The sequence below is a fragment of the Grampus griseus genome (assembly GCF_964374135.1).
Source record: "Grampus griseus genome assembly, chromosome: 3".
Lineage (NCBI taxonomy): Eukaryota > Metazoa > Chordata > Mammalia > Artiodactyla > Delphinidae > Grampus > Grampus griseus.
Window position 1 is genome coordinate 116492995 of NC_139019.1, and position 26722 is coordinate 116519716.

At 39.8% G+C, this 26722-nt stretch overlaps 1 protein-coding gene across 2 annotated transcripts in view; it reads right to left on the minus strand.

Moving 5' to 3' along the window:
• PFDN1 (prefoldin subunit 1) overlaps nt 1-26722 on the minus strand; it is a 60517-nt gene that overhangs the window by 5906 nt on the left and 27889 nt on the right. For both annotated transcript variants that reach the window (XM_082651085.1, XM_082651084.1), the window contains exon 3: nt 26225-26309. In XM_082651085.1, the coding sequence (XP_082507211.1) occupies nt 26225-26309 (85 nt within the window). The remainder of the gene's footprint in view (nt 1-26224; nt 26310-26722) is intronic.

Below are 26722 nucleotides of genomic sequence, written 5' to 3' on the forward strand. Positions count from 1 at the left end.
TGAAGATTTGGGTAACACCAAATTAAGAACTCAAGAGCTTCAATGAATCTCATGTTCTCTCAGTCTGCAGAACTGTAAAATGGCCAGAGGGGGCCAGCTGCCCATGATGGGGAAGTTTAGCAAGAGGCCAAGAATTCACTGAAGGCTGAGGAGGCATGTCTTGGCGGCCAGGGTAAAATGTGAAGAAGGCAGGGAAACAAGAGGAAGAAGAGAAAAACAAAGGCAGTGCAGGGGCACAATGAGAGAACTCAGAAAGGGAAATGAGACACGGATGGGCAGAGATCTGAAAGTGCAAGTGCTACGACAGCCTGAATGGGTGAGGAGCACTCACCAGAGGCAGGAAAGGCTGGCCAAACATGACCAGGAATTTGAAGATAAGAGACAAGTGATCCAAGGACAGATGTCCACTTGTGAACTCATCTGGGTTTATCCACTTCACCATTAGGGACACAACTAGGCTACAAGGTAACTGCTGAGCTACATACGGCTGGGAGACAAGCTGAAAGAATGAGAAAGCAATTTTAGGCATGGAGCAGGAGAATAAAGAGAAATCTAAGAAGGGGTTACTGTCTCTGCATCTTTTAGAAACTGCTTTCAAGACATCTTTCAGAGGTTCCTCTGCTGAAAGACAGGGACAAAAGACTTGGATCAAGTTGAGCAATGACCTTGGTTTTTCTCCCAGATGTTCTTTTACCTACCTGCTAAAGAGACTCTGACACTGCTACCATATGGGGTCAGACTCCCAAATCCCACCTATGATCACAATGGCTCAATGTACCCAAGATAAACCTCTGCTCTACTCAAGTACCTTAGAGCAGAGATATACCAGGTGATGGTGGTGGGGGGAGAGGGTGGATTCTTATTTCTTCCAAATGATAGTGTTTTTAGCCTTTTAGTCCACCTAAAGTTCATGTGATCTCTATCTACTATTGTCCTCCCTAACACATAAGCTTCATTTAAGTCCCAGAGAAAGACCAGTACATCAGACAACCTGAGAAAGAAAGAAAACAAGCTCACAGGTAAATGAAGAGCAAGGAGAGGCAACTGTTCCAATGCACATGGCAGAGATCAGGCTTCAGCCAAAGAATCATTAAATTTATAGGCACCAAACTTAAAACGATAAGCCAATAATCATGTCAAGTGATAAACAGCTGATGTAGGTAGGGACATTTGGCTCAAAGAATATTAAGGGGAGAAGGAACCCAATCACCAACTTAAATATCTAAAACAATGGCTCTAAAAGTATGGTCCCCAGACCAGCAGCACCAGCAACACTGAGGAACTTGTTAGAAATGCATGTTCTTGGGCCCCACCCCAGACCTACTGAATCAGAAACTCTAGGGGTAGAGCTTGGCAATCTGTTTTCACAAGCTCTCCTGGTGATTCTGATGCAAACTGAAGTTTGAGAATCTTCAAAAGTGGAAGTCAGCAAAATTCTTCTTTAAGGGGCCAGACAGTAAATATTTTAGGCTTTGTGGGGTTGTCTCTGTCACAACTACTCAATTCTGCCACTATAGTGCAAAAGCAACATAAAAAACGTGCAAACAAATGGGCATAGCTGTGTTCTAAAAAACACAAAAACAAGCAAGACAGACCTGGTCAGCAGGCTACAGTTTGGCAACCTCTCTTCTGAAAAAAGAGGGAGTCTTAAAAGGTAGAACTGAATCTAGCACATAGGGATTTTAACTTGCCATGAAAGTTGCCTAATGAAAGCATAAATTTCCATCCATGCATCATTCCATTCATTCATTCAAGCCTACTGCCAAATCATTTCTCCTCTTTTTTTCCTCCAAAAATCCTGGTTCCTGAAGGTTTTAGCATCACAGTGTACCATCCTCTTCTCCCTTCCTTGCTGCTGCAATCTACCAATATCCTGGGTACTGCCCCTCATTCATCAGAGGCTCTTCCTCTCCACCACTGCTGCACCACTTGAGGTGACTTCAACAAGAATGGAGATGATCCATCCAATACCATGACCTTCTCTCCCCTCACATTTTTTACTTTACCCCACCTAAGCCACCCAGCCCATGTTCATACCCTAGAGATTTGACAACACCAGTAACTGCACCACCTCCAAAATTTCAATTTCACCGCCACTACTTCCTATTTTTCCAGGTCGTTTTGATCTGGTAACTCTCCCTCCAGCACTTCTTCAACCATATCACTCAACAAGTTTTTCATTATTCATTCTGCTTCCATGACCTTCTCCCCTCCCACCCAGCTCAGCTTCCACAGTCCTTCATTTATATTTATTCCCCTCTGAACTCTCTTTTGCCCCTCTCTCCCTCTGTTGCATTTCCCTGGCAAAATACCAATCCAAGCTAAACCCAACCATCTACCTACTCCATGTTTGTACCCAAATAGCTGAATGTTGCTGGAGAAAAACACTTAAGTGTGCTGCATGGTTTTACTTTAAATTTAGGACTATGAATCTCAAATAGGCACTCACCAGCGTCCAGAAATTCTATTAAATTTTCTTAATATATTAAATTCTCTGCTCTCCAGGGCTTCCCTGGTGGCACAGTGGTTAAGAATCCGCCTGCCAATGCAAGGGACACAGGTTGGAGCTCTGGTCCGGGAAGATCCCACATGCCGCGGAGCAACTAAGCCCGTGAAGCACAACTACTGAGCCTGTGCTCTAGAGCCCGTGCGCCACAACTACTAAAGCCCTCATGCCTAGGGCCCGTGCTCCGCAACAAGTGAAGCCACTACAACGAGAAGCCCGCATACCACAACAAAGAGTAGCTCCCGCTCGCCACAACTAGAGAAAGCCCGCGTGCAGCAACGAAGACCCAATGCAGCCAAAAATAAATTTTAAAAAATTCTCTGCTCTCCAAAGTAACTATTTCATACTTTATCTTGTCTCCTCAAATCTCCTATACTCTCTCCTCCCCTCTCATTCCCAGCTGAGAAAACAGCAGCAATCTGATGAGAATTATCTCTTTCCACTACCAAATCTACCACCTGACCTACACCTACCTATACATACACTCTCTTCTTTCCCTGTGTTAAAATGGATAGAGGGGTTGTGTTTTGATAGAAGCAGAAACACAACACTTCCACTTGGGTGTTGAATCCATCCCATTCTCAAAAATTTCACTCCCACAGTTATCCTTTTTCTTTCTTCCTAATCTTCAACGTCTCTTTCTCTGCAAATTCCTTCTTGGTAAGGCAAGTCATACACACACACACACAAAAAACACCTTTCTTGTCCTCACATTCCCCTGTAGGTACTGCCTCCTTTCTCTCCTCCCCTTCTTGCAAAACCTCTTGAACCAACTGTTTAGTAGTTGCCTCCACTTCCTTACCTCCCATTATCTCCTCAAACCTCTCCAATCATGCTTCCCATCTACCCTATCGAACTTACTGTAGTCCAGGTCACCAACGATCTCTATGTTGCCCAAAGCAGTGGCTACTCTCTATTCTCTTCTTACTCAACCTGTTCTTACTCATCAACAGCATTCAACACAATTCTTGAAATACTTTCCTCTCTTAGCTTTCATGATTCCACACTCCTATTTTCTTCCTACATTACTGGCTACCCCTTCTAAGTTTTCTTTTGCTGACTACTCCTCCTCTGCTCAACTTCAAACTGTTTACATTTTCTGGAAAGCTGTCCTTAACTTCTCTCCATCACTCTCTTAGAAACCCTCATCTAGTCTCATAGCTTTAAACATCATTATGACTCCCAAATTTATATCTCCAACCTAGACCTCCCCTTAATTCCAGATTTACACATCAAATTGCTTATAAAACATATCTTCCTGGATGTCAAACCCAAACTTAACATGTCTAAAACAAGCACAACTGATTTATAGTCACCCCACACCCTCCCAGTCTTCTCCATCTCACTGAATGGCAGTCATCCAATTGCTCAATTTAAAAACCACAGAGGGCTTCCCTGGTGGCGCAGTGGTTGAGAGTCCGCCTGCTGATGCAGGGGACACGGGTTCGTGCCCCGGTCCGGGAAGATCCCACATGCCGCGGAGTGGCTGGGCCCGTGAGCCATGGCCACTGGGCCTGCGCGTCCAGAGCCTGTGCTCCACAACGGGAGAGGCCACAACAGTGAGAGGCCCGCGTACCGCAAAAACAACAACAACAAAAAACCCACAGAGACAAAAAAATACAAAAGCCAACAGAAGCCATCCCTGATTCTTCTCTTTTCCTCGAACCCAATATCCCCCCGCAGCCACCCATCAGTCTTAACTTACTTCCAAATATATCCCGAAACCATCCTCTTCTTTCGATCCAGCTCCACTGCTACCATCCTAGTCCAAGCCTCCATCATCCTCTCCTGGATGTTTGTCATGGATATTTTAACATGTAATTCATGTTACTTTCTGCTCAAAACCCTTGAAAGTCTTCCCATGACACTTCGAATAAAATCCAAACTCCTTAACCTGGGCAATAAGACCCTGCATGATGTGGTCCCTGCCAACCACTCCAACCTTATTATGACTCTTCCCTCTTTCACTTGCTTAAACAATTGCACCAAACTTTTTCCAACCGTAAGACATTTGCATCATCTGTGCCTTCTAAGAACCTGGAATGTTCTTCCTTTGGATACTTCTAAGTGGCTAGCTGCTACTTTTCATTCAGATCTTAGCTGAAATTTCACCTTTTCAGAGAGGCCTCCCCAATAACTCTCTAAAATATCACCTTTACTACATGATATTTTCTTGTTTATATCTTTACTGTCTGTATCTGAATGTAAGTTCCATAACAGTAGGGAATCTTCTCTGACTTGATTAAAGCTTCATCCTCAGCACCAAGAACTGACATAATTAATTTAACCAACATTTATTGAGCACTCAATATATGTTAGACCCAAAGAGCACTGGGATTAGAGCAGTGAACAAGTCAAACACTTATTCACAGAGATTACGCTGTTGCAGGGCACATAGACATTTAACCACCATTGCAATAAGGGCTCCAAGGGAAAAGCACAGTGTCTAATAGAGGAAACACCTGGTATAATCAAGGAAATCACAGAAGCACTTTTGAACAAGCTCTGAAGGATGAGTAGGAATTAATAAAGTGGAGAGGTTAGCATGGGGAAAGAGCAATTCCAGGCAAATGGAGCAGCAAGAGCAAAGGTCAAATGAAGCAAGACATGTCTGGGAACTAAATGACAGCCAGTGAGGCTGAAGTACTGAAGTGCGGGGTGGGGCAGGGAGGGATAGATAATATAGAAGGATGAGGCTGGTGAGATTGAGTCAGATCATACAGGGTCATAAGCCATATTAAAAATTTGGTATTTATCTTAAAGATGATGAAAAGCCACAAGGTCTTAAGCGGGAGAAACAAAAAAATCAAATTTCCATTGAAAATAAAAAATTACTCTGGCTGCAACACAGAGAATGAGTTAGAGCACAGCTTCCTGCAGAAAGCCCAGTGAGTCATGAATGGGTAATAGATGTGTCCAAGATATTGACCCTTTGAGTCCCGAGAGTGGCCGGGTACGTTCAGGGCAGCCAAAGCCCCCCTGGGCAGTTGCCTCCACCTTGAGCACCCTTTGTCCACTTACCCCAGTGAATCATGCAAATACTCCTCTAGGTGCTGTGACGTAAAAAGGGTTGGGAAGCACTGGTTAGAGAATACAAATGTGAACGTTGAGAAACCTACTAGGAAGCCATTGCAATAATCTTGGAAAGAGATGACAGTATCTTAGTGGTGGTAATGGAGCTAGAGAAGAATAGATTCAAGAAATATTCAAGGGCTTCCCTGGTGGCGCAGTGGTTGAGAGTCCGCCTGCCGATGCAGGGGACATGGGTTCGTGCCCCGGTCCAGGAAGATCCCACATGCCGTGGAGCGGCTAGGCCCATGAGCCATGATCGCTGAGCTTATGTGTCCAGAGCCTGTGCTCCGCAACAGGAGAGGCCACAACAGTGAGAGGCCCACGTACCGCAAAAAAAAAAAAAAAGAAAAGAAATATTCAAGAAAAAAATCAACAAGAGGACTTCACCAAGTCCTTCACCATAACTTTCATTATTTATCAGAAATTAGGGGGGGGGTGTCAAGAATACCTCCCAAGAGGACCAGGTTTGGAAAAAAAGATTATAAGTTTAGTTTTAGACACATTGAGTTTAAGGTACCTGTGAAACATCCAAGTGAGATATTAGAAGAGAAACAGATTGGGGTAGAAATTAACACACCATTGTAAAGCAACTATACTCCAATAAAGATATTTTAAAAAAAAAAAACAGATTGGGTGTGAAGTTCACAGAAGAAGTCTGGGCTAGAGATACAATTTTACATATAGGTAGTACTTGAAGCCATGAGAATGAAATTCCTAGAGAAGGAACTCAGAATAAGAGGACTTAGCCTTATAAAAGTCAACATATAATAAGAATGAAAGGAAGAGGAGGAACCAGCAAGTAACACTAAAAAGGAGGGACACTGTGTCATAGAAACCAAAAGAAGAGTAGTTCAGGAAAAAGGATGAGATGACTAGAAATCACGGGATGTGTTCAAGTAGGAACCATGACAAAACATGTCAGAAATGGTTGGGGGCAGGGGAGGGGAGTGCTCCATCAAGTGGCCTCTAGGATATCTTCCAACTTTAAAAAGTCTAGGGAATTCCCTGGCGGTCCAGTGGTTAGGGCTCCAAGCTCTCACTGCTAAGGGTCTGGGTTCAATCCCTAGTCGGGGAACTAAGATCCCACAAGCCACGTGGTGCAGCCAAAAAAATGAAAATAAAAAGTCTATAGCTCTTTGAGACCTGACCCTAAAACTTCATGAAGGAAAACTACCCAATATTTTAACTGTCACAGATGAGCCCTAAGAGTATGTGTACTGTAGTGTCAGGATAAATAATTTCACCTCCTAACTTCAAAGGAGACACTGGGCTTTGTACAGATCCAACACAAGCGTTGTAGAAGTATCAGTATAATTACGCCCAAGGAAATTATGAGAAGGGCTGAAATGCTACAGTCAGGAAATAAAGATGCAAAAAAAATGTCCTTCAGAGACATGCCACAACTGAGAACTGCGTGTTGTATAAATCTATTAACAATATACTAAACATGACAAGTATTTGATTCAGGATCTGCGTAAAAGAGATCAGAAAAAGGATGCACAAAGACCACTACCAATATCACAACCCTGAGGTCCTTGATTCCTTTCTAAAACAAACCAAAAAAACCCTAAAAATTATAGCCCTCATAGGACACTATTCTAAGTTCCATCATATACGAGAAATAAATGTACACAGTACATAATAAAGAAGTCTCATGAAAACAAATTTTACAAAAGCAAGACATTTCCTCGTATACACTGTTTTACTTCTGCTTCTCCAGGGTCAGAAAGCCAAGTATCTATCAATAGGACTATTAAAACTCTACAAGTCTTCCAAATGAGCAAATAAAACAAGTTTTACTATTTCAGTTGTCTTTAGTTTACTCTAATCTTACAAGAAGAGCAAGAGGATCAAATCAACAGTGTTTACTATGGAGTTTGGCCTGTAGGCATGGTAAAGGTGTAGGTGAATAAAGGTGTGCCTTCTGAGAGCGGAAGTAAGGGCAACACCTTGCATTCTTGGAAGTGGAGGTGTAACTGACTCACCTGTGGTAGCAAGACTAACATACAAGTATGTGTGGCAAAAGCCTGAAGTCAGTCTGATCCTACTCTCTGCTCCAAGCAAGTCCAAGAATTTCTATTTTCTTATAACTCGACAACAAAAAAATACACAACCCAATTAAATAATGAGCAAAGGACCCTCAAACAGACATTTCTCCATAGAAGATATATTAATGGCCAATAAGCACATGAAAACATGTTCAACATCAGGCTTCCCTGGTGGCGCAGTGGTTAAGAATCCGCCTGCCAATGCGGGGGTCATGGGTTCGAGCCCTTCTCCGGGAAGATCCCACATGCCACGGAGCAACTAAGCCCGTGCGCCACAACTACTGAGCCTGAGCTCTAGAGCCCGCGAGCCACAACTACTGAGCCCGTGCTCCTAGAGCCCGTGCTCCCCAACAAAGAGCAGCCCCCGCTCAACGCAACTAGAGAAAGCCCACGCGCAACAACGAAGACCCAATGCAGCCAAAAATAAATAAGTAAACAACTTAAAAAAAAAAAAAGATGTTCAACATCATTACTCACTGGGGAAATGCAAATAAAAAACACAATGAGATACTACTGATACTTTACACCCACTAAAATGGCTATAATCAAAAATGGAAAATACGTGTTAACAAAGACATGGAGAAATCAGAACCCTCATATACTGATGGTGGGAAACGTAAAATGATACAGCTGCTATGGAAAACAGTTTGGCAGTTACTCAAGAAATTAAAAAGACAAAATTATCATATGACCCAGCAATTCCACTCTTAGGTAGATACCCAAGTTAGAGAAATGAAAACAGGTGTAGTAACAAAAACTTGTGAATGTTGATAGTATTACTCATAACAGCCCAAAAGTAGAAACAACCCAAATGTCCATCAACTGATGAGTAGATAAACAAAATGTGGTATATCCATATAATTGAATATTATTCAGCCATAAAAGGAATGAAGAATTGATACATGCTACAACATTGATGAACCTTGAAAACATTAAGCTAAGTGAAAGAAGCTAGACACATGCTGTATGATCTATTTATATGAATATCCAGAACAGGCAAATCTATAGAGACAGAAAACAGATGAATGGTTACCAGGAAGGGGAAAAGGACAGCAAATGCTTAATGGGTAAGGGGTTTCTTTGGGGGGGGGCACGGTTGGTAATGAATATGTTCTAGAATCAGACAGTAATGATGGTTGTGTTTAAAAACAAGCATGACACGGCAAGTTCCTAATGAATTATTTTCAGAGCAAATTAGTCTTTACTCCACCCAAAGACTGAGAGTAACACATACACAAACCAGCCAGGATAAAATAAACTGACGTACTAATTTCTGAAAATTAACTTTAATGTTATCAGCAGAAGCATGAACATTTAATGAGTTAATAAGGTACTCTGGGAGAGCCAATGGACAAACAAAGGCAAGGAAACTTCTATGTGATCACATTACTACTTTCCAATCAAGTAACATATTTATACAACTAAAAAAATAGAGATATGGCAACCGGAAACCCATAAAAGGACCTGGAGAGAGTGAAAACAAGTAAAAGCTCAAAGCCACTAAAAGCACAGATGCATGACTCATCGGCACCTCCTCTGCTGATTTGTATAGGTCATCAGAGGGTAGAACTGGAGAACTATAAACACACTCTAATATCAAAGGGTTATTTTATAAAGCTTTCAAAAAATCTCAGCTTTCTTTTTACTAAGAAAGAGAAAAGGAAAACTCATAGTTATACCTGTCGGTATCACCAACAAATCACTGTTCTCTAACTCTAGGCTAAACCTCTAGGTCAGACAAGCAGCCCAGGGCCTTTGCTCATGGCTCTGAGTGTTCTGAGGGGCACTGAGAAGTCAGGTCTCATTACCCAGTGACACTTCTCCATCTAGGGTGATAAGGGGTTCACAGCATGATGAAATCACTCTATAGACCAGGTATCACAGCTGCCCCTTGTCCCAACTCCACACCCACCCAGGTTACCATGGAACTGGTACAAACAAATAGTTTAATATGCTATTAGCTCTGATCTAAGTAGCTGACATAACACCAATTAAATTTATAATGACACTGGAGTAATAAAAGAGCACTTGGCACACTTCTCTTTGCAAACATGATTCAAGGGGTGGTTTTCCTTTTGCCCCTTCTTCAATTTCTAGCTGCTAGGCCACTTAGAAGCCACTTAATCTCTTTACGCAATGAGTTGGTGTTTAGGGCTTTATCATTTTATAAGAAAAGGACCACTAATATTAGAACTAGCTACTGGGAGTATCCAACCATGGCATAAGAATCCTCATTTCTTTCAGAGTAAAAGTGAATGATACAGTGGTTGGAATCTAGAATCCTGGGTTCCCACTCAAATCTCCCTCTCTTCCTGACTAATTCTGGTTCTGGCTCTGTGAAGGACACATGATCTCCATTTCTAACACATGGGCAGAGGCCATGGACACTTGTCTTGGCTTCACCACAGAATCCATGGCTGTGAGGAAATGAGAGCAGCAGATATTATTAAGTGCACCAACCTGCTGGCGCCTGCATCCTTGAGCCCACTGACTAGCCTTACCAATGTCTATATTTATGCTACATATGGAAGGAGTCATCGGGCCTTTTGGCCACTTTTACATGCTATACACTAAAGCTATCAAAAACGGGTCCTTTGAAGTTACATTTTCTTATGGAATACCCTACAGCAGTTAAACTGAGTAAACTACATATATTTATTAGTGTGGGTAGAGCGCACACATACACACACAAAGCAAGTTATTGAAAGACATGAACAATATGATATCATCTATTGAAAATGAGATGTCATAAAACATGGATTGAAAAGATATACCTAATACCTGATAGTAGTTTCTTCTGGTGAGTGGGAATGAGACTAACGTGGAGCCAGGAGGCAAGTTACAAAGGAGACTTCAATTTCATTAGCATGGTTTTATTTTTGTAAAAAACAAACAAAAATATATATTACAGTACTCTAACATTTGTTAGTTCTGGGTGGTGAGTACACAGGTGTTTGTTAAATTAGCTTTGTACATTTGTGTATCTTTATTTTTTTCCCAGTTAAAAAGAAACCTTTATCTTATAAGTACATGTTGGCAATATGCTCAATCAGTAAATAGTTACTGAGCATCCATAATATGCAAGTAAAAAACTCCTGCATTTACCAAGTATTTACTGTGTGCCAGGCACCGTATCAAGTGATTTACATGTATTATGTTATGAGGTAGGTACTTTTTGTAAGGGAGAAATGCTGATCCTCTTCATCTCCAGTTTTCATCAGCTATCAGTCCTGGCCTCTTCAATCTACTCTCAGGAAGACTACTAGCTTTTCCAATTGGTGTGTTTGGAAAAAGCAACTATGGCTCAACTCCTTCCGCTCTGCCAGGATCTGCCTGCTTGCAGAAGGTACACATTTTCCTCATAAGTTTGACAGATACACTCTGCCTGCCTCTGCAGAGACAGACCTGTGGTTGTCCCACACTTCCAAAGATTTGCTGGGTAGCTACATCTAAATTTGTATGCTTAATTCTGGATCAGTATTAGAAACCATTATTACTGCTGCACACCTAAACCACATCCTTCAACCTAAGCTTTATCAGTTATAAATGTAAAATACATTTAAAATTTTCATATAGATTTGGCTTTCAGTTGATTCCATACTTAAGCAGGAAATAAAAGGGTTATTTATTGTCCCTGTCCATCAACCCTGCTATTGTTGCTGTTTTACAGAAGAGTATATTTAGTCTTGGAGACACTAAGTAATTTACCCAAGGTGGTATAGTATGTGGCAGTCAGAGTTCAAATTCATATTCATTTAATTCCAGAGTTCATATTCTTTTTTCTTTTTTTTTTTTTTGCGGTACGCGGGCCTCTCACTGTTGTGGCCTCTCTCCCGTTGCAGAGCACAGGCTCCGGACGCGCAGGCTCAGTGGCCATGGCTCACGGGCCTAGCCGCTCCACGGCATGTGGGATCTTCCCGGACCAGGGCACGAACCCGTGTCCCCTGCATCAGCAGGCGGACTCTCAACCACTGCGCCACCAGGGAAGCCCCCAAGTTCATATTCTTAATAATTATGCCAAGGCATTACGCTATGCATATCAGGGCAAAGAAAAGCAGTACCAATTACTTTCTAAGAATTTGTAAGATGAACTCAAAAAATATTCTAAAGGCTGAAGCTTTTCTTAGTATATACTGAAAGAGGGTAGGAAAGTGTATGTTTGTATATGCATATGTGTGAGTGTATACAAGGAACCGTGAAAGTACTAGTTATTATAAAATTCTTTTAGGGAACTTTTAACCTTCAACTCTAGTAGGCATGTTTGCTTCCACCCATTAAGTACCCCATCCCTCAAATTTTACTCAAGAAACCACAGATACACAGCAGGGTTTCTAATCTCCTGTGCTTTAAATGAACTGTGTTGAACTACTCCCTCCCAGACAGCATGCTCAGCTCTGACATTAACTTGATGTCAGTCTCTACATTCTGCAATCCCTCCTCGGGGAAAGCAAACCTTCCCTCAGCAGACCAGGCCTGCCTAGCTCCAGGTCAGTGCTAATAAGAGAAAGCCACAAAGCACTTGAAACTTAGGTCCAACTTAGCTGACAGCCCCTGCTATCAACACAAAACCAAGGGCCTGCACAGCCCCCTAACCATGGAGGAAGTTGGTCCCATCCCTTCAGCTTGGCCCCTTCACAGCAGAGGCTTGCCTGTGTGGGTGTTCACTCAGTTCTCTGGACTCACACTGCACACTATCCACACCTCTGTAAAGAGCTTTTACATCCTGCTGCAGTGCCCCTGGCTCAGTCTGTGAACCTTGTTTATACCTCCTGCACCTACCTTTTCTCCTTAGTTGATCTAATCCAGTCCTATGACTTTAAATGCCACCTATAAACTGACAATTTATAGACAATTCTCAATCTTATTTCATTGGCCTGGAGTTCCGGATTCATACTTCCAACTGTCTATTCAACATCTCTACTTGGGTATCTAATAGCACCTCAAAGATAACAAGGCCCAAGCCAAACTTTCAATTTGCATTTAAAATTACTTTTGAGGGCTTCCCTGGTGGCGCGGTGGTTGAGAGTCCGCCTGCCGATGCAGGGGACGCGGGTTCGTGCCCCGGTCCAGGAAGATCCCACATGCCGCAGAGCGGCTAGGCCCATGAGCCATGGCCGCTGAGCCTGCACATCCGGAGCCTGTGCTCCGCAACGGGAGAGGCCACAACAGTGAGAGGCCCGCGTACCGCAAAAAAAAAAAAGAAAAAAGAAAAAAAAAATTGCTTTTGAAACTTGAAAACTGATTAGGAAACACTGATCTATGAATTATCAATAGTACATATGTTCCCATAAACATCTGGAATCTCTGTGGAGCCCATCACACATGGAATGCTATGTGGAAACCACAGTCAACGAACAGCATTGCACTGGGAGTAACTACTTGCCCAGAACAAGGAGTACTTACTTATACAAAGTGAGTAGAAACAATGCTGATTTCATTCATTTTACCCTTAACTTGTTTCCCTTAGGCCTTTCCAACCTCATTTCTCACTTTAACCCTTCATTCCACCACTCTACTTCCAGACTTCTGTCCATAGTATTTCTTTGATTTGAAATGCTCTCTCCTCTGCCCCAACCCTATGTAGCAAAATTCTAACTGATCTTCAAGGCCCAGCTAAAATGCCTCCTCTCTCATGAACCCATTCCAAATCTCTCCACCAGTCAATGAATGATATATGTGGGAGGAAGGAGGTATGATTCCTTCATAACAGGTTCAAAACTTTGAGTCCTCTCTTTCATCCCTACACCCAGTTGTCTTAGCTCTACCTTAGAATATATACAGATTCTGATCACCTCCACTGCCACCACCCTGGTGCAAGCCAACATCAATCTCTCGCCTAGATATAATGCAACATCCTCCTAACAAGTCTCCTTCCTTCCACCCTTGCCTCCATAATCTATTCTCACCAAAGCAGCCAGAATGGTCCTTTTAAAATGTAAATCAGATCATGTCATTCCTCTGTTCAAAACCCTCCCCAAACTCCCAACTTCATACCATAATCCAAAATCCTTAATATGGCCTACAAAGCCCTATATAATCTCTTCCCTGATACCTCTCTGATTTCACCTCCTACTATTCTTGATCACTCAGCTCCAGCTAAACTGGCCTCCTTGCTATTCTCCCAACTCCTCAATTATGCTCTCACCCCCAGGTTTTTATACTTGCTGTTCCCTCTGCTTGGAACCCTCTTCTCCCAGATGTACACATAGCTTGCTCACTCCCTTCAGGTCTCTCTTCTCAAATATCACCTTATCAGAGAAACCTTCCCTGTCAACACTATATAAGACAGCTTATACACTCTCACCATTCTCTGTCTCTTTACCCTGTGTTGTTTTTCTTTTTAGCATTTATCAATTATATTATTTGTTTATTATCTGTCTCCGCATCCCATTCTCCAGAATATAAGCTCCAGGCCATCAGGGCCTTTGCTAATTATGTCTTTGCCTATAATAGTGCATGGCACATAGTAAATACAGTAGACTGTGGGTTCCTTAATGTGTAAGATTGAAAGTAAGAACAAAAAGCCTCCATAGTTAGTCAAAACCCTGTACTCTGTATAATCAAGACACCCAGCAAACATTTAATGATTTTTTTTTTACATGCATACACACTTCTTCTGGCCAATTATTATTGGCCAGAGCCTCATATCATGAATCTTAGAATTGTTTAGTCCCCCAAAGGAAGGAAAAATCAGTTGTAAGTGGAAAGTTCAGCCTCTGATATTGAAAGCATCAACACTTAAAAATTAAGGCAAATGATATTTTACAATTCAGTTCAAAACTTGATCCATTTTAAGGCTTCAACTATTGTACCAGAAGCTCCTTCTTCCTCTTATGTTTTCTATCACCACCTATAGCTTGTTTCCCTCTCGTACCTTCTCTAAAGAGAGAAAGACACTGAGCTTGCATTAATGAAGGCTCTGAGTTTGAACCCCGAAAGTCCAGAAACGGAAACTGATTTTTTTTTACAAATTTCTAGAGCCAATTAAACTCAACCACAAATGATATCAATCTTGAGCTACTTGTAAAGATTTTAAGCGCTGCCATGTATGTCATTCCACATGAATCACAAGACTTCATCATCTATATAGCATAGATATTATTGAAGACTGTGCTCTAAATTATAATTTGAGACCCTTTAGTTCAGTTAAAATGATTATGTATTTCATTAAATTAGGGAGTAAAGCAGGTTGGTGACTTAAAAAATGCCTAAAAGTAATAAGCACTCCCAAAGCCTGCAGTGTCCAATTGCTCAATTTCCAAAGCTTTAGGTAAATACCAGGATCTTCATTAATATAGGCTTTCCCAAGATACTCCTTACCAAGAATCTCTAATAAAAGCAATCCATTTTTTCCTTTGGTGCTAAAGTGGCCAGGCTCAGACGAAAAAAAAAAACAAAAAAACAACACCAAAAGAATTACATAAAGGGATTTTTGCATAGGACTTACAGACACAAAAATCAATAAGCAACTTCAGAATATAAAAATCAGTAAACCTTCAGGTGAGTTGACACAGAATGTAGAACACCAGAAATATAACTGAAAATTGGCTCCCAGTTCTCACACACTCCATCGCTGGTAAACACATAGCAGAGGACAGGAAGCATATTTAAATCATCCCTTCAGTGATCTTCAACAGCTTTACAAACAAGTACTAGACTGCTATCTCCATTTTACAGAAAGTTATTTCTATTATTAGGAAGAAGTTAAGGTGCAGGGAAGTCAAGAGCCAAATCCACATAGAGGTTTATGCTGGTAATGGGGGTTAAAATTACGTGCAGGTATACTGAAGTCACATGTGTGGTTAGTTTTATCAAACAACCTGACTCTCTGGGAACACTGAGTTAGGGCAGAAGAGAGTACTAAATAAATGTCTTTATTCTCACAATAACTCCTCCATTTTAACTACCATCTTCTCTGTCTCACCCTCTCTCACAAACTAACTGCACATTTCCACTGTCAAAAGCCACATTAAATTCGAGCAAAAGACCACAATCACCTAGTTAATCTCTAGTACAACCACTGATTAGAGGATGCTCTTGAGACCCCCAGCTCTGGCTCTCCACTATAAGTGGATGTGGGTACATGAGCCCTATGGGGTTTGGGAAAAGAGAGAGCTCAAACAATGTACTTGTCAGCACTTTAAACAAAAAACCCATTCAATTAGAATGGCACCATGTTCCTTTTGCCCTTTCTCCTTAGGAACTAAATTAAACAGATTACAGACAGTGGCAAGAGCTGGCCTTAGAACAGTCTCCCCCTTATTTGTTATTTTTAGCAATTTAGTCCGACAACGCCTGACAACTAAACATGCCTAGAATAGCTAAAGGGAGGGGGGATTATCAGATACTACCAGCAAAAAAACACTAGTCATCACTTCCTCCAACCCTAAGAAAGAATCATTTTCCATGTCTTTATAGCATCACAGAGTTTGAGCTTTTAGAGTCTCATATAAAAACACAGCACATATAAAACATCAGTGGAAACTGATAATGCTTCCTGACCTGGAGTATTGTTCCACCCTCATGTGTTTTCTTAAAAACAAAAGCATAATAAAATGAACTAAATTGTTTTACACAAAAGTTAGGACTACAATGCATGTGTGTCCATTTTGGAAAAATTCCAGCACAAGATAATTATGTACCCAAAAGAATGGCCTCATGAATAGTGATGGAATTCATATATTTTTATTATACTGGTGGCAGGTGAGAGATTTGTTTCAAAACAAGACAAAGTGAGGTGGGAGAAAATCATAATTAGCAAGACAGCATCAACCATAGACACTATTTTTAAATGAAATAATGTAGTAAAAATTCTTTGAAAAATGAATAAAATTGTAAAATAAAAATGGTAAAGTCCTAAGCAGTATAACTATCTGCACCAGCAGATTAACTAAAATTCATTAAAACCCATTTTATAACATTTACCACTTATAATAAAAGTCCATGTACACTCAAAGAATTTAATAATTTTTCAATATTTTCTGAATTTTTTTTGCCACTAAGTATCATGTATTTTACATGACACTATAGGATAAAGCACTACAAATGATAAAATGATGTCTCCCTGAGTATGTTACTTTATGCATGTGGAGTTAATAAGCTATTACACAGCTCTATCCAAAAGTATCTCTAAAACAGGTGATACCTAATACAAACTACCTTTAAGCCATCACACAAACATCTCTGTGATTTCAGTTATTTAAGCAACTACTACAAAGATATCAAACAATACGCTGTCACCTCGTATTACATTTTAGCTGGCAAAGCTGTAGGCAGACAACTAGTTTTATTTTACCTGCAAAAATAGGATTACAATTAATAAATTAAGGTAATGATCTAAACAGAAAGGAAACTGGGGTTTTTTTGTTTTGGTTTGCCTCCCTCCATCTTTTCATTTTAAGGGGACATTTTTGCTCCTAAAGTGGCAATTCAGAAAAAGACCAAGGTTATAATGATAAACTTAATAGAAGTGACCCTAGATATCTTCTAATCCAACCCTCTTGTTTTACAGATGAGGACACTGAGGCTTAGAGTACAGCAAGGGCTAGAATCCAGAACTCCTAACTCAACAGAAGGTATTTAAATTAGGAATTTAGTATTTAAATTAGGAATTTAGGGTAATGAATGTTCTTCTATAAGTCTAATAGACTTTGAGATCTCCATTCATGGTTCAAATATCAGCTTGGATTTTGTTCTTTTGAGCTGATTAATTACAGTGTGCTCATTACTACAGGTGTGACCTGTTCCACATTGAGTATTGAACAACTCATTTCTTCTGGCCAGCATCTATTACTTCAGATTAAAAGAGACTTGTCATATAAAGACTGATCAGAGTAAGAATCTAGGGTAAAGAAAAGTATACTGATTAACTTCACCTTACCATCTAGTTACAAGAGCAGGGAGGCATGCAATAACACGAAATAAATTTCAAATTCTAACTCATCAAAAGAAATAATTCACTAAGCAGCCTGAAAATGAATGGAGGAACTCTCAGGCATGGGAGGGCGGAGGCTAAGGACAAATATTTATGGTCAGACAAAGAAAAGTACAGACCATATAAAGCATACAGCAGCAAAGGATGAGGTCAACAACCCTCTGAAGTATTCAAAGGGATAGTCTGGTGTGGTTATAGACAAGTGTTCCAAGGAGGGGAATCGGGCCACCCCCGGAGTGTATCCTAGAAGAAAATAACTGAATCAAGATGCAAAAGGCTGAATTCTGGACTAACTGGAATGCAAATCCTTTTGGAAATCTTAATCACAAAACGAAGACACACAGCAGTGAACAGATCAAATCAAAGGAGTGTGTGTGTAAAATATCTGTAATATGCATTTCACAGACAAATAAGAAAGGCTGTCTATAAAGGGCAAGTCTATCTGGACTGTTTACATCTAACTTCTTACCAGACCTGAAATATTTCTACTGATCAAATGAAATATATCATAGATAGTTTGCATTTGGGCAAATATTATCACTTGAATCATAACACATATATACTGACCAAGATATTGATAATATTCATAATAACCAATAAAGAATACTCAACCAGAAAAAGAGCATATATGGACTTACTCAGATTCATTCTTCTCTGAAAGTCACAGAGGAGGATCACACAGCTACATTAAGCCCTAAAACACCAGGATGTGGAGAATATATATAGTTCACTATAACTCTAGCCTTCCAACCATCAGGCTCTTTTAGACAAGTCTTAAATAACTAAAAACTATTTTAAAACAAACATCCTTTTTTATAAATGTTAAGAATACAAATGAACTCTATAAAGAGATAAGTATTCATATGTGAAATCCCAACATATGAAACAATAAGAGGAACTTCACCCAAGACTCCCAAAATCAAAACAACATAGAAAGAGATTAATTTACTAATCTTGTAATTATTTTTAAAAAAATTTTTTAAGACACTCAGAGGTGCCTAGCTATCTAGTTACTACTGAAGGTGGGAAATCACCAAGCTAATATTTAGAGTAGAGACATTTTATACTTTACTGCTCTCTAGTACTCAAACTCTCCTGGGTTGGAGTAGGAGATGTCTCTGAAAAATAGCTCTCCTCAGCCAAGAGGCTAAGAGAGAAACTGTGCAAATGCTCCATGAGAACATCTTGACTTCTTAAGGGTAAAAATGAGCTGTCTGGAAAGATAAATTGTGGTACAACTATATAATAGAATACATACAGCAATGAAAATGAACAAATCACAATCTCAACATGAATGTACTTCACAAACACAATGTTGAGGAAGAAGCGAAGCAAAGCAAAAAATATGGAGACGGATTTTGTTCATATAAAGTTCAAAAACTGTCTTGAGGGATATACACATAGGTAGTAAAACTATATTTTTTATGAAAGGAAATAATTATCCAAAAGTTAGGGTTACCTGAGGGAGGGGGAGAGCAGGCAGGAATAGAAGGGAGAAAGAAAGGTAGGGGGCGGTGCTCTGGTGGTCTGCCAATTTTTGATTTCTTGGTTCGGATGATTGTAACACGTGTTTGCTTTATAATTATTGATTAAACTACATGTATTTTAATACATATTTCTGTAAATGCTATATTTCACTACAAAATAAATAAATGACTAATTTTTTTTGATGGATTCTAAACTTTGAGCTGTGCAAGCAGATGAACCATTGGGTGTAACTCTTGTTTAATATATAAAAAACATTCTTGGGCTTCCCTGGTGGCACAGTGGTTGAGAGTCCGCCTGTTGATGCAGGGGACGCAGGTTCGTGCCCCGGTCTGGAAGGATCCCGCGTGCCGCGGAGTAGCTTGGCCTGTGAGCCACGGCCGCTGAGCCTGCGCGTCCAGAGCCTATGCTCCGTGACGGGAGAGGCCACAGCAGTGAGAGGCCTGTGTACTGCAAAAAAAAAAAAAACATTCTGCCACTGGCTTTGCTCTCACCTGCCCTTCTCTCTTCATTGAAAACACAAGTAAGAATCAGTGCTTATCATACAGTAGTGTCCACCTGACATCACGTCCAAAGAGGGTGTCCCATCATACACACAAAGGTACTAGCCCAGGGCTTCCCTGGTGGTACAGTGGTTAAGAATCCGCCTGCCAATGCAGGGGACACTGTGAGCCCTGGTCTGGGAAGATCCCACATGCCGTGGAGCAACTGAGCCCATGCGCCACAACTACTGAGCCTGCGCTCTAGAGCCCGTGAGCCACAACTACTGAGCCCTCGTGCCACAACTACTGAAGCTCGCGCGCCTAGAGCCTGTGCTCTGCAACAGGAGAAGCCACCAAAATGAGAAGCCCGTGCACTGCAACAAAGAGTTGTCCCCACTTGCTGCAACCAGAGAAACCCTGCGCGCAGCAACGAAGACCCAATGCAACCAAAATAGCTAAATAAATTAAAAAAAAAAAAAAAAGGTACCAGCGCAAAAGTGAGATACTTAGGGCAAAAACTGGACATCCATCCAAGTGCCTACCAGTGCCTACCCATGCTACGGAAAAAATGATCCTCATCAGGCAGAGTAAAATCTCCTCAATCATGGAAACTCCAAAACATTTTCTCATCAGAGTCTCAGAACTCAGCCAACTGCAGAGTGTCACAGGCACCTCCTATCCAGTTTTCTTGCCACTAGTCTTCCTACTTGTTTCAGGAACTACTGTCTGACCATAATAGCCATTTTTGTGGAAGAGCCAGGACTTCCACAGTTTCTTAAATTTTACTTATAGCATGGGCTGGAGGGCTATTTCACAACCCTGGGATTGTAACATTCTGCGTCAGAAGTGGCATTATGTAGGCCAGAATGTCCTGGTTTCCTTATTCTTATTTTTATTGTGTCATTACTGAGCTAACTAGGGTGGTGGAAGGGGTGGTAACCACGTCAGAGAAAGAGGGGAAGGAAAGTGGTCAACCAGTATTTGCGTGTGCCTAAAATATAATGGGGATTTTAAACTGAAGGCAGATGAGCCTGAAGCGGTAATTCAATGAGAGAGAACATAGGAGAATAGTGGTCAAAATGTGTTCAAATATACCACTGAAAGCTTATCTCAAGGATTCCAAATACTTGAGATTCAAAAGGCAAGACATCAAAAATTCAGCTCTAGCTCATCTGAATGCTGAATCTAAGTTTTTGCAACTGCAAAAGAAGTCCACAAGTAATTATTTTCTTTTTACCTCTAAAAAAGTGAGCAAAAATATAGGATGTATTTTTCACTCTTTAGAAGATACATATCTCTTCAATCTATCAGTAAGGTTTTAACTCAACTTTACCTAAAGTTGAATTTTCTTAAAAAAAACTATACTTTCTTTTTGTAGCAATGCTGTACATTTCAAAAAGAAAATTATTTTTACAAAGACAGATGAGACTCATGAAGTCCTAATTCCAAATCCCAATTATACTCATGTCATTTTTAAAAAGTACAATTTTGCATTTTCTAACATATACTGTATTACGTATTATATACTCAGCCATCTTCTTTAAAATTATTCATTATCAGTATTTTTTTTTAAATAGAGAATTCCCTCAATGACATAAATAACATGGTTACTCTATCATACTAAAGCATTTTATTTTTTCTCTTCAATCGGATTACCATCATTGGTCTGCTAATCGCCATTAAGAGAAATGGTGACATTCCCTCCCAGAACCTGATCAACCATCTCTATAAAGGCAAGATAAAAATCTATATAACACTATCACATTATGAGTCTGTTATGAAAACACTTCCTAGTCAAACCCAGGAAAGTGATTACAGCCTGAAGAACCCAACATAGGGGTATTAAAATGTAAAATATGGAATTTTAAGAAGAAAAAGACAATCTTCCCAAGGTTAAGATGGTACTTGTCTTTACCCTTCTAGTATGTAATATAACTCCCTATCAAGAAGACATGAGGGGGCTTCCCTGGTGGCGCAGTGGTTGAGAGCCCGCCTGCCGATGCAGGGGACACGGGTTCGTGCCCCGGTCCGGGAAGATCCCACATGCCGCAGAGCAGCTGGGCCTGTGAGCCATGGCTGCTGGGCCTGCGTGTCCAGAGCCTGTGCTCCGCAACAGGAGAGGCCACAGCAGTGAGAGGCCCGCGTACCGCAAAAAAAAAAAAAGAAGACATGAGGGCAGAGACTTCCCTGGTGGTCCAGTGGCTAAGACTCCATGCTTCCATTGCAGGAGGAGCAGGTTCGATCCCTCGTCGGGGAACTAAGACCCCGCATGATGCGCCACATGGCCCAAAAGAAAGAGGACATGACAGCAGCATTACAGTACCCCCACCTCTGCTCCATAAGAAGAAAAGGGCCAGCAAGTGAGACACCAGGCTGCTTGACAATGTAGACACAGCATACTACAGTTATCAAAAGCTAAACAAATTCTAGGTTAAGTAGGACTGGGGAAAAAAATCTGGAGAGGGCAAACATAAACAGTAAGAATGGAGGTGGAGGGTTCCCTGGTGACGCAGTGGTTGAGAGTCCACCTGCCGATGCAGGGGACACGGGTTCGTGCCCCGGTCCGGGAGGATCCCACATGCCGCGGAGCGGCTGGGCCCGTGAGCCATGGCCGCTGGGCCTGCGCGTCCGGAGCCTGTGCTCCGCAACGGGAGAGGCCACAGCGGTGAGAGGCCTGTGTACCGCAAAAAAAAAAAAAAAAAGAGAGAATGGAGGTGGATAAAAGCGAGTCTAGAAAATACTAATGAAGATGGGCTCTCCGATCAGACTAGCACCTATGTTATGTCATGGAAAAGAATGATCCATAGCGTCATTTATATAGACTGCTGGTAGGGGGTGGGTAGGCACACACAGTGGGGCCGAGTTAATAGCTCTGGTCAAAAACTAGAACTTTGGACCCAAACCAAAAAGCTTACTTCATCAGAGATGAAAATGTGCTAAATTAAACAGCCTGGCCTTTGTCTGCAGAGTTATGTATAAATTATGCCTCCTCAATTTAATTTAAGGTATCTGAGGGTAGAAACTAATAATGATAATGATAATTAAATAAGATGAAATACGCTGGACTGACAAGAAATACTAGGGCCCAGAAGAAGAGACTGTATATTTGAAAGGCAGAGTAATAACTGGAAGGCCTTGGGAAAAACTATTTAGAGCTCTGAATCTGCATCAAGCTTCCCAAGTAATAGGAAACCATATTTGTAATTACTTCAACTGATGATAGTTTATATGCCCAAATCCTCACACTGTGCTATGAAACTAGTAGAATAATTAGACAGAACAAGGGAAAAGCACTTAATTTAACACTGAGGAATCAGAAAATGCTTCTCAGAAGAAGTAGCCCTAAACTAAGATCTTAAGGATTAACAGAGCTGGTAAGAGCAGAAGGAGGAAGTTCCCAGGCGGAGAGAATTACTTTTGCAAAGACCTAGTAGAAACAAAGAAAACATAGCAAGTTCTAAAAACAAACTATTTCTGCATGTCTGGAGCATACAGTGTAAGAGAAGGAAGAGGATATGAGGGACATGAGAGAAAGAAACAGGAGTCATTTCATAAACAGCCTTGAAGGTATGTTAAAAAGCTTGAATGTTACCCTAAGAACAATGATGGGGTTTACACAGAGGAACAATACAACAGATTTAACATTTTAGAAGGTCATTCTAGCTTCAATATGTTAAAAGGATTAGAACAGAGAAAGTTGGAGGTGGAAAAACCAGTTAAGATGCTACTGCAGATGATGGAAACAGCTGGTTTAAAGGTGAGAAAAAAATTCCAGAGGGAAATACCATTTAAAAGAGAAAACAGTGAAGAAGTAATATTCAGAGATAGTAAGAAGTTTCCAGAATTGATGAGTCACTAATCCTCAAACTCAGAAAACTCAACTTAACCCAGATAGGATTAAGAAAAAAAGCAAAAAGACTAAATCCCCACCTAAACATATACCAGAGAAACTACAAAGCATGAAAGATGACAAAACAATATTAAAAGTAGCCACAGAGAAAAGACAAAGGAACAAAAATTAGGCTGATAACTTCTAAACAGCAACAATGGAAGCCAGAAGTCAATGGAATGCTATCTTTAAAAGAGCTGAGAAATTCCTAAACATATAAAGCAAAATGAAACATATCATCTCAACTATGCATACAGTAATAATGAGCATTTACAGCACCCAGATAGTAGTTTCTAAATACCACTGCCCACTAAACTGAAAGACTAAGGAGAAATTCATAACTATCATCAGAGGGAGATCTGACACAACTCTCTCATAACTAACTGAATAAGGAGGAAAAATAATCAGTAAGAAACAGAAAATCTGAACACTGCAACTAACAATGTATGTGTGCATGCATGCACATGTGGGTCTGTGCACATGTGTATACATTTCAGGCTGAAGTAACAAAATTATAAAGGTATGGCAGTCAAAAAGTATAGGATTGCTTCAGGGAAGAGAAGAGTGTGTGTAGTGGGTGATACCATTAAAAATACAGGTTAGGGCAGTATTGGAGAGAACACTAAATGCAGAGGCAGGGGTCATGCAATAATTGAATGTTGAGGTAATAAGGAAACTATGATGGTAGGATAAATGGAAAACAAGAAACAATATAAACTAGATTTACATTACTAAAATGGAAAGGTAAATTGTCAAATGATGAAAAACATTATATACAGCATAATCCCTCTTTACTCAAAAAAAGTGTATATATGTATGAACTTGTTTATAAAATAAAGTTTTATAAAGTGTAATGATACACATCAAACCATAAAAGTGACATTTTGAGTATGCAGAAAGAGGAGAAAGTCATTATTTTTGTTTAATCATGTTTTAGTTTTTGACTGTTTTTTATAGTATACTTACATCATTTTTATAATATAAATAGTGTATAAGATGAAAAATTAAAAACACAAAATAACTTCGTAGGGTAGAGGCTATAGTTTAACTCTGCTAGTTTTTTGTAGCTGTTAATTAGCATTTCAAATACCAACAAGCTAGCTAATCTATTTCTATTACCTGACAGATATCAGGATACTCTTACCAGTATTTGAGAGACTCCGTGAAACGAAACTTTTGGAAAATGAATTTCCTAATATTCATCAGAAATGAATAGTATGCTAAACTCATCATCTGTGGCAATTTTACCTTGATGATTTTTTTAAATTATAAAAGTTAACACAGGGAGATGCAAGAGGGAGGAGATATGGGGATATATGTATATGTATAGCTGATTCACTTTGTTATACAGCAGAAACACACCATTGTAAAGCAATTATACTCCAAAAACGATGGTAAAAAAAAAAAGGTTAACACATACTTGTTACAATTTATCCAACACAGAGGTTATAAGAAAAAAACAATTTTATCCCCATGTCCCATCTAATTTCTTTAGGGTAACCAGTGTTAATTTAATATATATACCTACAAATCATTTTCTATGTTCATATACAGATCTTGGTTTTTGTTTGTTTCCATAAAAAGAATTATTTACACATTACTTTGCATCTTGCTACTTATTCATCAGGACAATTTTTAGATATATTTACCAACAAGTGCAAAAACACACTTTTTTTGGTAATCTACATGAAATATTTTCGTTCAGTTTTTTTAAGATACTTTTGTTTGGAAAACTCAATCTAGAAGAGTTGGGCTGACAAAATAGGATATAATAACAACCTGGTTACTACAGGATAAGTTTTCTTCTTTTTTTTTTTTTTTGTTTGCTTATTTGTTTTGTTTTACAATACATTTTCTGAGCTACAAAGCCACTATCAAGTTTGTTTAAATTCTCATTGGTAGTCAAACAAAAATAACCCTAAGTAACCTAAGATACAACATGCTTGCCCCAGCCATGCCAAGTCAGTGTCCCTGAGAAATCCCCTGAAGGCTACATGGGGTGTCTCACCAATTCAGCAGAGGGCTGAGTCAGATTCTGAACCACTGCCTCAAATAGTATTCAAAGAAATTAGATAAAGTGACCTATGAAGTCACTGTATCCACCCCCATCTCAGGAAATCTTGGTCCCGAAAAATAATAACCAGTTTTTTTGTCCTGTCCAACTTTTACTATATACAGGATAGACCATTCACCAAAGCCCAAGAAGACTATTTCATCTGAGGTTTTAATGTATAAAGAAATGGTAATAATAAACTCCAATTTTCCAAAGATTTACTAAATTATTACTCTTACCTATCATCTTTTTCCCTAGCTTAAAAAAAAAAAATTGTTTTCCTCACTGGAGCACTACCCTTCGGACAGTTAATTAGTTATAGCTTACTACTCAGTCCTTGTCTAGAATTACAATGTGTGAAAGAGTCATATAACTAGATCCTTTGACTACTATTATCATTACCTACTCTCATGCCCATCCACCACAACATATGGTGTTTAAATATACACTGTGCTTTTATTTTATTATATTTTTTAAGAATAGACATGTTCACTTAAAGGCAATGGAAGAAATACATTCAGGTTAACAATATCCTATCTTCTTCAAAACTCCCTAAGGTTTCAAGAGATTAGTCTTTTTTCTGGTCTTACACACTGCTGTAAAAAGACTGCTTCATAGCTCTAGCACAATTAGAAAAAATGAAAACAATGTGACATGACCTTGGCAGGCATACATTTTCATTTAATATGACACGATAATTACTTTTTTCCTAAAAGTCGACTACGACTATCAGTATTCAGTCAAAACTTACTTACTTCCAATTCTTTAATTTTTTCTTCCGCTATCTTCTGTTTCTCTAACAGCTGATTATGAATTGCCTCCTTGGATTGAAGAATAAACCTACAAAGCACAAAAAAGTTGAAGATTAAGCCACGTGACTACTATGTTCATCAAAATCAACAACTATATGCCACAAATATTAAACTAAGAAAACTAGAAGGATGATCTCCAATTGAGAACAAATAAAATGTATTACTATGTTATGACAAACTCAGGAAACCTCCACAGGTTGAAGCCTTCTTGGCTGAGAAGGAATAAAAGCTTAAAAGTAAATTGTGCCTTCTGGTCTTAAGAAGGGAATCGGGCTTCAAGTATATTCATAGACAAAAGGAGAAAAAAACATAAAGGGATAAAAATCTACTGTAGGCTAGAAGAAAAGTTAACAAACAATAAAAATCCCCCGTAACTTTAATTTTTCAGTTTCCTGTATCAACTTTTATCTAGATATCTTTCAAACAATATTTGTAAATTAC